Here is a 15,114-nt window from a genome sequence, read left to right as displayed (position 1 = left end):
TGTTAAACCCCTTTCTAACAGACTCAGTCTAGTTTGATATACCTCAGTGTACCACACTGTTAAACCCCTTTCTAACAGCCTCTGTCTAGTTTGATATACTTCAGTGTACCACACCGTTAAACCCCTTTCTAACAGACTCTGTCTAGTTTGATATACCTCAGTGTACCACACCATTAAACCCCTTTCTAACAGACTCAGTCTCTTTTGATATACCTCAGTGTACCACACCATTAAACCCCTTTCTAACAGACTCAGTCTAGTTTGATATACCTCAGTGTACCACACCATTAAACCCCTTTCTAACAGACTCAGTCTCTTTTGATATACCTCAGTGTACCACACTGTTAAACCCCTTTCTAACAGACTCAGTCTAGTTTGATATACCTCAGTGTACCACACTGTTAAACCCCTTTCTAACAGACTCAGTCTCTTTTGATATACCTCAGTGTACCACACCATTAAACCCCTTTCTAACAGACTCAGTCTAGTTTGATATACCTCAGTGTACCACACCATTAAACCCCTTTCTAACAGACTCAGTCTCTTTTGATATACCTCAGTGTACCACACTGTTAAACCCCTTTCTAACAGACTCTGTCTAGTTTGATATACCTCAGTGTACCACACCATTAAACCCCTTTCTAACAGACTCAGTCTAGTTTGATATACCTCAGTGTACCACACCATTAAACCCCTTTCTAACAGACTCAGTCTCTTTTGATATACCTCAGTGTACCACACCATTAAACCCCTTTCTAACAGACTCAGTCTCTTTTGATATACCTCAGTGTACCACACCATTAAACCCCTTTCTAACAGACTCAGTCTCTTTTGATATACCTCAGTGTACCACACCATTAAATCCCTTTCTAACAGACTCTGTCTAGTTTGATATACCTCAGTGTACCACACCATGAAACCCCTTTCTAACAGACTCTGTCTAGTTTGATATACCTCAGTGTACCACACCGTTAAACCCCTTTCTAACAGACTCAGTCTAGTTTGATATACCTCAGTGTACCACACTGTTAAACCCCTTTCTAACAGACTCTGTCTAGTTTGATATACCTCAGTGTACCACACCGTTAAACCCCTTTCTAACAGACTCAGTCTAGTTTGATATACCTCAGTGTACCACACTGTTAAACCCCTTTCTAACAGATTATGTCTAGTTTGATATACCTCAGTGTACCACACCATTAAACCCCTTTCTAACAGACTCAGCCTAGTTTGATATACCTCAGTGTACCACACCGTTACACCCCATTCTAATAGTCTAGTTTGATATACCTCAGTGTACCACACCGTTAAACCCCTTTCTAACAGACTCAGCCTAGTTTGATATACCTCAGTGTACCACACTGTTAAACCCCATTCCAACCCATTCTAATCTGTTGTTGATTCTAATTTTAGCAGCCATGATTGCTGTGCTTTGCAGCCCCACTGGATCAAGCTGTCATGACCTAGATAAGATCACTTGAGGGGATGACAATCTCTATTAAAGACACCGTACTAAAGGGCTGCTCATGCATGCTTGTTTCACACTATAGAGCCTAGCCAAGCCCAGCTGTGCTGGGCAACACAGTACGGTTCGGGTCGGCCCCATAGGGTGAATCAGACGTCACTGTCTGTGAGCTTAAAGGCAGCAGAATAACCAGTCCTGTGACTGGTCGAATAAAGAAGTTAGCTCCCTACCCCACCTTTCCCCGTCAGTGTTCTGCTTGTCAGACACTCCCCCTGCATTTACAGGGTTGATTTACCCGGAGTGTAAACTTAAAGTGGTCATTTGGTTAAGAGGGGCAGGGAACTGACCACCAGTCACAGCAGGGGGAACCAGGGCAGAGGGGGTCTATAGAGTCATATTCCCAGAGTTCACTGCTCCTTGATGAAAGATTCAGTTTAAGTGTGTGTGTGTGTGTGTGTGTGTGTGTGTGTGTGTGTGTGTGTGTGTGTGTGTGTGTGTGTGTGTGTGTGTGTGTGTGTGTGTGTGTGTGTGTGTGTGTGTGTGTGCATGTGTGCGTGTGCGCGTGTGCGCGTGTGCGATAAAGCTACATAGAATAAAACAGTTTGTAGCATTAAGCTCAGCAGGTTCCTCAGAGGTTACATGAAATCACCATGACAACTCGGAGCTGTGAAACAGACTGAGGTATAAAATAACTGTTGGTAAATTAGAGTAAATGCTGCAGAGCTGAATTAAGTGCATGAGCTGACTGACACTACTGAGAGATAAACAAGCCGGCCTTAAACGGTTTCCTCCCATTCTCTCCAACATTCAGTTACCAACACAAAGGATAGAGATGCTACACAAGTCAGGCTCTCTGACTGTGAAGGCGTTACAATGCAAACTAGCAGAAATAGCTACTTGAGTGTCTTTACCCTTGAAGACTATACCGTCTGTGTGTGTGTATGCATGCATATCGGAGTTAAGAACGTGCCGTAAGCTCACTCAAAATGTCACGGAGGAGTGTTTGTTGTCAAGCAGGCGGTCACGTGTGTTGGTGTGGTAGAGGAGCCTGGTTAAAGCCCAGTCAGAGGCAGGTTCAGGGAGGCAGCGCTATATGCTAAGCTAACACTGACGGCAGTTACATGCATGGGTGTGTGTGCGCGTGTCAATGGACACTCACGGTTCTGGAGGTTGGCGGGGCAGATGGACTGGTGAGGGACACCATCTCCTGGATGGCCAGCCGTAGTTTGAGGCGGTGCAGGGGGTTACTGATGCCAATCTCCCTCTGGATCTCTGTGTCCGACAGAGCCGACATGATGGCACCGCTCTTCACGTTGGCACGACACGCCGCCACGTACCAGGCGGGCATCCCCAGCCACAGCTGAAACAGGATGAGGAAGACCATTTGTGATTTCATGTAAAGTAGCGAGTGAGCTTGTTTTTACGAATTATAGGTGATGTGGTGGGAGGACTTGTCTACCATCCTTACTTATGGTAGACAAGTCGAGTAGCATTTCCTTGTTTTAATAAAGATCTACTGAGAAACAGTAGGGGGCAGTCATGGTTGAAATGTTCACCTTGTATGTCAAGCATGTTCTATCATAATTACATGAGGAAAAACTGGATACAGACATAGGATATTTCAATGAAGACAGAAAATAAACTGTGATGATTCATTGATAGGCAACGCATTCATTTACTTAATGAATACCCATGTTAATATTACACAACATCACTATGGCCTTTATGAGGTGTAATGTCAAGCAATTACAAGCTGGGGAGAATATGGCATAGTAAATCACAGAGTAGACCTTTACCAACAGCCTCCGAGGTGTCCACCAAGGTGACATCAAAATCTGGGACATTGTCTCCCATAATATATCCGTGAGATCTAGATTCGACACACTGCTTGTCCCATAGGACCCATAGGACCCCCAACATCACACAGTGTTGTTATAGCCTGGGACAAACACATCTCATTCAACTCATTGAGGGCTTGATGATCAGTTGACTAGTTGTATCAGGTGTGCTTGTCCAGGGCTACAATAAAAATTAGTACTGTTGGGGTACTGGAGGACTGGAGTTGGGGAAACACTGATTTAGATAATAGACTTAATATAATAAAGCACAAAGAGTAATGTCAGCCGGAGGCGTAATCATTTTATAATAACTCTCGGTAACATGCTGACTACTACGGCATCGGAGTTCCCCGGGTCGTAATTACAACACAATACATCCAACGATTATGTAACAGCACTGTGTCATCCCAAGTTTTGATTAAAGGAAAGTATCTGGTCTGCATTTCGTAGTGCCGTATTAGAAAGGGTGACCATTAGGCTGAAGTAAGGCATCGGCTAATTGATTTGAAATGTGAAACATCATCAACGGTCAGAGGTTAGAGGATAATGGGTGTCGTATCTCAGGTGAATGCTGAGTGTGCAGACTGGGGAGTCAAGGAGGAATAGACCACTTCACCGGGGCGGAGAATATTATCTTCTTCACAGAGTGGGAGTCTGGCACAGACCTTGTGAATCTATCCCAGAGGCGGGAGGATTGAGAATGGCTCCAGGCCAGAGTAGAGGAGTGCCTACCTCCAGCCAGGCCACCACTGTGGGGCCGTCCCATTGGGCGAAAGGTAAGCCTTTCCTCCTCGCCTCTTCCAACAACTCGTGCCTGAGGGCGGGAGCAGAGACATGGGATTAATGCACTGCACACACACATATATAGTGAGACACTCACTCCCCCTCACACAAGGCACTAGTATTACACCAAGATTTTGTGTGTGTGTTCACTGTACAGTGCCACACACTTTCTCTCTCACAGGCCAGAGCTTTCTGAAAGGGCACGACCTTATCACACAATCTCTCCACACACACACACTGCATGTAAAATGAGTACGCTCTCTCTGCCCTTAGCTCTCTCTGTATCTCTGTCTGCCCCCCCCCCTCTCTCTGCCTGTTTTTCTCTCTGCTGCTCTGCCCCTTTCTCTCTCTGCCCCTCGCTCTCTCACCATCTGGTCCAGACACACCTTGAAGGGACAGCTAGGGCTGCTGGACTGCTCACTGAAGCCTGACTTTGATTTGCTAATCTGAAAAAACACAAATCTCCACTTGTCTCTGTGCTGCAGCTGGGAATGTATTACTACTGCTGAGATACTAACCACAGAGAGACTGGGCTTTTTCTGCTGATTGAGATACCCTTTTGAGAGTCTTGCTGAAAGTATTCTTTCTGCCATCTTTAAATCGTGTCTGGCGTCTTTATTCACATTCTTAAAAATAAAAAAAGGTCATACTTCATTTGTGTGGCGGTGGAAGTGTTCAATAGGTAAACTAAGATGGCCCGAGTGAATTAGAGAAATGTGTTATTTGTGCTGAGCACCACTTTGAAAGCTGTCCTAAGCACTCCTGACGCCATACTCAGCTCAGAGTAAATTGCACCTTGCATCTAGGGAGAGCAGAGGAGAGGAGGTTCTCTTTACTCAGTCATGTACCAGGCAATTTGTAATATGCTGATTCCTGCGACACCAAATCTGTTAGGCAGAGTGAGAGACAGAACTGATGAACAGTCTATATAAATGTGTGTTTGGGGTATGTGTGTGTGTGTGTCTCATCCTTATTGCTGTGTGCACACTGCTAACTAATGGAGTTGGGGAGCAGATTGGTGGGAGGTCTATGGTGTAGAAAAGAACCAGAGAGGCTACGCTAGAGAGATACCCAACTGTGGAACGCTACTTCCTGAAGACAGTTGATAGTGTCTGACTGGTCTAAGAGTCTGAATATAGAGAGGGCCTGTTGAGCTGATAAATACATAACTCACACAACATGCTACACACAAAAACAGACTTCTGAAGTTACAATTCTATTCCGTGAACAGAATGCTTCATGAGAGTTCTAAGGCAAGAAACTAGTTCCTGAGTGCAGCTAAAATGTCTTCCATCTGGAGACATAGTGGCCAACATGAGGCATATGGAGAAAAGGCATGTGACACATTATGTATGTGACTTGGTCAGAGTTGAAGGCCTCAGTGCAGAGAAAGGGCACTTGAATACACCATACAAAGACTGAATGGACAGACACACAACATAGGAGATGTGTCCATTGATGTCAATCAATTTGGTTTCCATTCAATGTCGTGTCAATACAACAGGCATATAGATAGATATGTTCATGTTAGATTCTTATGCATGAGATATACATCCACTGAACATAGCTGGGAAAGGAAGGAAACAGTTATGACAAAGAAAATAAAACAACAAGATATGACGCCCCATAACCCGGTATCAGAACCGGTTATATCTCACAGTCACAGATATAGAAACACGCACAAGGAAGGAGGAAGGTATTGGACATTCCAAGTATAAAAATCAACCCCATTAATGGGTGACAGCACACATTCTTTGTCCAGCCATGGATGCAGCCGACACTGCACTGTGGGGAAGAAACATTTTATACGGTAAATGAAAAGATAGAAAGATCGAAAGGAAGAAAGACAGCTAGAATGCAAGGGGTCATTAACAGCCATAGAGGGACAGAGTGACGTCAGCTTTGGCACCGGCCATTGGGAGGGGGACAGATGGATGGACAGAGAGGTGGACAGACGGCACAGCGCTGACAATGGAGATGTCCAGGTGTCACACTGTCACAACTTACCCGCTTCTTTAGTCACATGATGAGAGGGAGGGAGGAAGAGTACAAGGAGAGAGAGAGGAAGAGAAAGTGACGGGAGACAAAAAGTGCACAAATGTTAATGAGTTAACACCCCCCCCCTAACACCTTGCCCCCAAAACACACAGAAATGCCACCCACTGCCCATACATGCACGGACACATATTCAAACACACACACACACACACACACACACACACACACACACACACACACACACACACACACACACACACACACACACACACACACACACACACACACACACACACACACACACACACACACACACACACACACACACACACACACACACAGCAAAATAGAAACAGTCTCTCAAGTAGACATGTGACAAGAGCTTTTCCAAAGACTGACATTAGAACAGTAGAATGACAAGTCAAAGAGTGATATTGGTTAGCAAAAGAAAAGCCACTTTCTTCTTCTCTTTGGTCGATGCAGCTTTTTACAGCATCACGTGCAGGCAGACGAAAGATAATGCACTTGGGGCAAGACACCTGCAATGCATTGGCTCACATTCTTCACAGGAACAAACCAGCCAAATGCCAAACATTACCCAACACATCACACATACACAACACATCAGCAATGAACCAATGAACCATCACGATATTGACCAGGCTGAAAATGTCAATGTAAATTCAGCAGGCAGTTCAATAGCATGCACTGGAGGAGAGTATCAAGATGCAAGGCGGTCCACTTCCTGGAAAACTGGAGAATCGACACCAAAATAGAACACAGTCGTCATCATCATAATACCTTCTATTGATCATCTGTAAGGGTGGGAAAGTTATTTGTCATGACAACTCAAAGCTCGCCGACAGAGAACACATTTGTCATTTGGCACTGACACGGTAGACACATACATCCCCAGTTGAAAGGAGATGAAACTTGCACATGAGGGAACCCCCAAGTTTTGTCATTCATGTGTGGGTTTAAAGGAGGACTATATCTGGAACATCAAGCCAAAAGCATGAACTAAGAATCGAACTAAGAACCTACAATGTGTGACATGAATAGACTTCCAACCCAATCAATAGTCTGACTGTGTGTTTGGTTAGGGGGGATCCCTCTATGGTACGTCTATTCAGGTTCCTGGTCTGTATTGATCCTCTCTCTGCTGGAGAGTGGGAGTATTGGAGATGTATCTTCTATCCAGCCACATGTGGAACTGCCTCCTCTACAGGGAAAGGACTAATGAAACCCCACAGGGATTCCTCACCAGTCACTGTGTACGGGGTCAAAGGTTGGAAACGGGATAATGATCTCTATTCAGATGTACTATAGACAGACACTGCTGTCTGGCACATAAAAAGGTGTGTGTATCATAACACTTTAGTAGTGTCATGTACAGTAGATTAACACAGGGGGGTGTTAGTACTGGTGTGGTACATTTCCCAGTGTTTCTAGTGACACAGGTATGATTTATCTCCTACTGGCTGTGATGTGAGCCAATCAAGTATTATTGAGCGCAAGGTTGTTGTTTGTTTGGGGTTAAATGCTGCGGTGGCAGGTTTGAGGGGCAGGAGGGGGGTGTTGTGAAAGCTTACTTCTTTTTCAGCCGGCGGTCTTTCTCAGCCTGAGTCCCCAGCTTCCCCACAGCCATGTCCTGACCCAGGTCTGGATCAGATACTCCTGTGAGAGGGGGAGAATGGGACGTTACTGCACTGCCTGTATGGCTCATAGAAATCATCCAGTGTAGATAGTATCCAGACAGTACTAGCAAGGAGCCACCCTTATCTCCTCTGAATCTGTACTCAACAGAGTTTATGCTTTTCATAGTCACATAATCTACTTCACACAGATGGCAGAGTCAGAGGTGATGTTTGGGTGGTGAGGTGGTAAGTAATAACCTCTGTGACAAGTATCATCTAACATAATACAGGCAGGTTAGGGCCCTCAGATCCTCAAAAAGTTATACAGCTGCACCGTCGAGAGCATCTTGACTGACTGCATCACCACTTCGTATGTCAAAAAGGCCAGCACCCGACAACACTGGGGCCGAGCTCCCTGCCATCCAGGATCTCTATATCAGGTAGGTTCAGAGGAAGGCCCAAAAACATTGGGCCTTTGAGACAGCTTCTATCCCAAAGACATAAGACTGCTAAATAGCCAGACTGCTAAATAGCCAGACTGATAAATAGTCAATTAATGGTACCTGAACTAGCTGCACCGACTCTATCTTGCACTGACCCTACGCACACCCACTAGACTATATATACACACCATATACACAACCACTAGACTATATATACACACTCACTAGACTATATATACACACCATATACACACCCACTAGACTATATATACACACTCACTAGACTATATATACACACTCACTAGACTATATATACACACCATATACACACCCACTAGACTATATATACACACCATATACACACTCACTAGACTACATAAACACACCATAGGCACACTCACTAGACTATATATACACACTCACTAGACTATATATACACACTCACTAGACTATATATACACACTCACTAGACTATATATACACACTCACTAGACTATATATACACACCATATACACACTCACTAGACTATATATACACACTCACTAGACTATATATACACACCATATACACACTCACTAGACTATATATACACACTCACTAGACTATATATACACACCATATAAACACTCACTAGACTATATATACACACCATATACACACCCACTAGACTATATATACACACCATATACACACTCACTAGACTATATATACACACCATATACACACTCACTAGACTATATATACACACCATATACACATTCACTAGACTATATATACACACCATATACACACTCACTAGACTATATATACACACCATATACACACTCACTAGACTACATATACACACTCACTAGACTATATATACACACCATATACACACTCACTAGACTATATATACACACCATATACACACTCACTAGACTATATATACACACCATATACACACTCACTAGACTATATATACACACTCACTAGACTATATATACACACCATATACACACTCACTAGACTATATATACACACCATATACACACTCACTAGACTATATATACACACCATATACACACTCACTAGACTATATATACACACTCACTAGACTATATATACACACTCACTAGACTATATATACACACCATATACACACCCACTAGACTTTAAACACACCATATACACACCCACTAGACTATATATATACACACCCACTAGACTATATATACACACTCACTAGACTATATATACACACCATATACACACTCACTAGACTATATATACACACCATATACACACTCACTAGACTATATATACACACTCACTAGACTATATATACACACCCACTAGACTACATATACACACTCACTAGACTATATATACACACCCACTAGACTATATATACACACCCACTAGACTATATATATACACCCACTAGACTATATATACACACTCACTAGACTATATATACACACCATATACACACTCACTAGACTATATATACACACCATATACACACTCACTAGCAGACATATACACACCATATACACACTCACTAGACTACATATACACACCATATACACACTCACTAGACTACATATACACACCATATACACACCCACTAGACTATATATACACACACCATATACACATCCACTAGACTACATATACACACCATATACACACTCACTAGACTATATATACACATCATATACACACTCACTAGACTATATATACACACTCACTAGACTACACTCACTACACCATATACACACCCACTAGACTACATATACACACCATATACACACTCACTAGACTATATATACACACTCACTAGACTATATATTCACACCATATACATACCCACTAGACTACATATACACACCATATACACACTCACTAGACTACATATACACACCATATGCACACTCACTAGACTACATATACACACCATATACACACTCACTAGACTATATATACACACCATATACACACCCACTAGACTACATATACACACCATATACACACACACTAGACTATATATACACACCATATACACACCCACTAGACTACATATACACACCATATACACACACACTAGACTATATATACACACCATATACACACTCACTAGACTACATATACACACCATATGCACACTCACTAGACTACATATACACACGATATGCACACTCACTAGACCATATACAATGTATACACACCATATACACACTCACTAGACTACATATACAATGTATACACACCATATACACACTCACTAGACTATATATACACACCATATACACACTCACTAGACTATATATACACACCATATACACACTCACTAGACTACATATACACACCATATACACACTCACTAGACTACATATACACACCATATACACACTCACTAGACTACATATACAATGTATACACACCATATACACACTCACTAGACTATATATACACACCATATACACACTCACTAGACTACATAAACACACTCACTAGACAACATATACACACTCACTCAGACTCACCACACTGTCACTGCCACACAAATCCATCACACACACACACACACACACACACACACACACACACACACACACACACACACACACACACACACACACACACACACACACACACACACACACACACACACACACACACACACACACACACACACACACACTATTTGTTGCTGCTACTCCGTTCTTTGTTTACTCTTATTATTATCTATCCTAATGCCTAGTCACTTTACTGGTACTCCCTGTATATGTCCTGGTACTCCCTGTATAAAGCTTCATTATTGTTCTGGTACTGGTACTGGTACTCCCTGTATAAAGCTTCATTATTGATCTGGTACTGGTACTCCCTGTATATAGCTTCATTATTGATCTGGTACTGGTACTCCCTGTATATAGCTTCATTATTGATCTGGTACTGGTACTCCCTGTATATAGCTTCATTATTGATCTGGTACTGGTACTCCCTGTATATATCTTCATTATTGATCTGGTACTGGTACTCCCTGTATATATCTTCATTATTGATCTGATACTGGTACTCCCTGTATATATCTTCATTATTGATCTGGTACTGGTACTTCCTGTATATAGCTTCATTATTGATCTGGTACTGGTACTCCCTGTATATAGCTTCATTATTGATCTGGTACTGGTACTCCCTGTATATAGCTTCATTATTGATCTGGTACTGGTACTCCCTGTATATAGCTTCATTATTGATCTGGTACTGGTACTCCCTGTATATAGCTTCATTTTTGATCTGGTACTGGTACTCCCTGTATATAGCTTCATTATTGATCTGGTACTGGTACTCCCTGCATATAGCTCTTATTTTACTCCTGTATTTTATTTTTAATCCTCATTTATTTTACTCTGCATTGTTTGGAAATGTTCGTAAGTAAGCATTTCACTATAAAGTCTACACCTGTTGTATTTGGTGCAGGTGATAAATACAATTTGAGAAAGTATTAACCCCCTGGCAAGGCACTAAACCCTATGTGCTCCTGTCAGTAACTCTGGATCAGAACGTCTGCTAAACTGCCAAATGACTAAAATGTCAATGTACATGAATGACTTCTCATTAACCAAACAGTACATAGAACAGACAAGAGCAACTCATATCAGAGAGGTGCTGAGTGTAGACCAGTACCTTGGCTCTGCCCGATGGCCTCCCTGTGGGCATGCAGCTGTGCCAGTCTAGTCTTCTCCTTCTTGCCAAACAGGCGTCCGATGGAGGACTTGATGCCCTTCTTCTTGGGCTGCTTGTTGATGGAGTCCTGACTGCTGGCTACGCTGCTCAGAGCACTGGCCTCTGCCTCCAGGTTGGCAGCAATGCTGCAAACACACGCACACATATGCACACACACGCATGCACGCACACACACAGTCAAGGAAAAAGATACAACTTGGGTAAGAGATCATTTGTCTCATAAACTTCCATCAGGATGAAGAAGGTGGAGTGTGTGTGTGTGTGTGTGTGTGTGTGTGTGTGTGTGTGTGTGTGTGTGTGTGTGTGTGTGTGTGTGTGTGTGTGTGTGTGTGTGTGTGTGTGTGTGTGTGTGTGTGTGTGTGTGTGTGTGTGTGTGTGTGCGCGCTATAAGTGAAACATACCCTCGGGCCTCGTTGTGTGAGGAGGCTGGCAGTGTGCGGGTCATGCGTACGGTCCGGGGCGTGGGAGGAGGGGACGTCTCACACTTGATGGTAGCCTTGTCCTGGCCGTCATCGTCGGTGGCCGCAATCTGACCGTGGAAAGGTGAAGATACCTGTTAGTTGCTCTAATAAAACTAGTATAGTAACATCTCACACATCAATCTCTACAACACTGGTATTACACTATAGTCACACCTCACACATCGATCTCTACAACACTGGTATTACACTATAGTCACACCTCACACATCAATCTCTACAACACTGGTATTACACTATAGTCACACCTCACACATCAATCTCTACAACACTGGTATTACACTATAGTCACACCTCACACATCAATCTCTACAACACTGTTATTACACTATAGTCACACCTCACATCAATCTCTACAACACTGTTATTACACTATAGTCACACCTCACATCAATCTCTACAACACTGTTATTACAATATAGTCACACCTCACACATCAATCTCTGCAACACTGTTATTACACTATAGTCACACAATCTCTACAACACTGGTATTAATTATAGTCACACCTCACACATCAATCTCTACAACACTGGTATTAATTACACTATAGTCACACCTCACACATCAATCTCTACAACACTGTTACTACACTATAGTCACACAATCTCTACAACACTGGTATTAATTATAGTCACACCTCACACATCAATCTCTACAACACTGTTATTACACTATAGTCACACAATCTCTACAACACTGTTATTACACCATAGTCACACCTCACACATCACTCTCTATAACACTGTTACTACAATATAGTAAAACCTCACACATCAATCTCTACAACACTGTTATTACAATATAGAACACCTCACACATCAAGCTCTACAACACTGTTATTACACTATAGTCACACCTCACACATCAATCTCTGCAACACTGTTACTACAATATAGTAAAACCTCACACATCAATCTCTACAACTGTTATTACAATATAGTAACACCTCACACAGCAAGCTCTACAACACTGTTATTACACTATAGTCACACCTCACACATCAATCTCTGCAACACTGTTACTACACTATAGTCACACCTCAATCTCTGCAACACTGTTATTACACTATAGTCACACCTCACACATCAATCTCTACAATACTGTTACTACAATATAGTCACACCTCACACATCAATCTCTACAACACTGTTATTACAATATAGAACACCTCACACATCAAGCTCTACAACACTGTGATTACACTATAGTCACACCTCACACATCAATCTCTACAATACTGTTACTACAATATAGTCACACCTCACACATCAATCTCTACAACACTGTTACTACACTATAATCACACCTCACATCAATCTCTACAACACTCTTACTACACTATAGTCACACCTCACACATCAAGCTCTACAACACTGTTATTACACTATAGTCACACCTCACACATCAAGCTCTACAACACTGTTACTACACTATAGTCACACAATCTCTACAAAACTGGTATTACACCATAGTCACACCTCACACATCACTCTCTATAACACTGTTACTACAATATAGTAAAACCTCACACATCAATCTCTACAACACTGTTATTACAATATAGAACACCTCACACATCAAGCTCTACAACACTGTTACTACAATATAGTAAAACCTCACACACCAATCTCTACAACTGTTATTACAATATAGTAACACCTCACACATCAATCTCTACAACACTGTTATTACACTATAGTCACACAATCTCTACAAAACTGGTATTACACCATAGTCACACCTCACACATCACTCTCTATAACACTGTTACTACAATATAGTAAAACCTCCCACATCAATCTCTACAACACTGTAATTACAATATAGTCACACCTCACACATCAATCTCTGCAACACTGTTACTACACTATAGTCACACCTCAATCTCTGCAACACTGTTACTACACTATAGTCACACCTCAATCTCTGCAACACTGTTATTACACTGTAGTCACACCTCACACATCAATCTCTACAATACTGTTACTACAATATAGTCACACCTCACACATCAATCTCTACAACACTGTTACTACACTATAATCACACCTCACATCAATCTCTACAACACTCTTACTACACTATAGTAAAACCTCACACATCAATCTCTACAACTGTTATTACAATATAGTAACACCTCACACATCAAGCTCTACAACACTGTTATTACACTATAGTCACACCTCACACATCAAGCTCTACAACACTGTTACTACACTATAGTAAAACCTCACACAATCTCTACAACTGTTACTACACTATAATCACACCTCACATCAATCTCTACAACACTCTTACTACACTATAGTAAAACCTCACACATCAATCTCTACAACACTGTTATTACAATATATTCACACCTCACACATCAATCTCTACAACATTGTTATTACACTATAGTCACACAATCTCTACAAAACTGGTATTACACCATAGTCACACCTCACACATCACTCTCTATAACACTGTTACTACAATATAGTAAAACATCACACATCAATCTCTACAACACTGTTATTACAATATAGAACACCTCACACATCAAGCTCTACAACACTGTTACTACAATATAGTAAAACCTCACACATCAATCTCTACAACTGTTATTACAATATAGTAACACCTCACACATCAAGCTCTACAACACTGTTATTACACTATAGTCACACCTCACACATCAATCTCTGCAACACTGTTACTACACTATAGTCACACCTCAATCTCTGCAACACTGT

General features: G+C 41.9%; 1 protein-coding gene across 9 annotated transcripts in view; it reads right to left on the bottom strand.

Annotated features, from left to right (window-relative positions):
* The window catches only part of LOC124014314 (liprin-alpha-2-like), a 261,318-nt gene that overhangs the window by 20,260 nt on the left and 225,944 nt on the right, over nt 1–15,114 (bottom strand). For 5 of the 9 annotated variants that reach the window (XM_046329154.1, XM_046329155.1, XM_046329158.1 and 2 more), the window contains 6 exons: nt 12,299–12,426; nt 11,838–12,022; nt 7,677–7,761; nt 6,094–6,099; nt 4,036–4,117; nt 2,625–2,825 (listed from right to left, as the gene is read on the bottom strand). In XM_046329154.1, coding sequence (XP_046185110.1) covers nt 2,625–2,825; nt 4,036–4,117; nt 6,094–6,099; nt 7,677–7,761; nt 11,838–12,022; nt 12,299–12,426 — 687 coding nt within the window. The remainder of the gene's footprint in view (nt 1–2,624; nt 2,826–4,035; nt 4,118–6,093; nt 6,100–7,676; nt 7,762–11,837; nt 12,023–12,298; nt 12,427–15,114) is intronic. The other 4 variants (XR_006835003.1, XM_046329152.1, XM_046329156.1 and 1 more) reach the window with 1 other exon arrangement.

Source organism: Oncorhynchus gorbuscha, linkage group LG25 (genome assembly GCF_021184085.1).
Source record: "Oncorhynchus gorbuscha isolate QuinsamMale2020 ecotype Even-year linkage group LG25, OgorEven_v1.0, whole genome shotgun sequence".
Lineage (NCBI taxonomy): Eukaryota > Metazoa > Chordata > Actinopteri > Salmoniformes > Salmonidae > Oncorhynchus > Oncorhynchus gorbuscha.
Note: the sequence above shows the minus strand (reverse complement) of the source record. Positions and strands in the feature narration are given on the sequence as shown.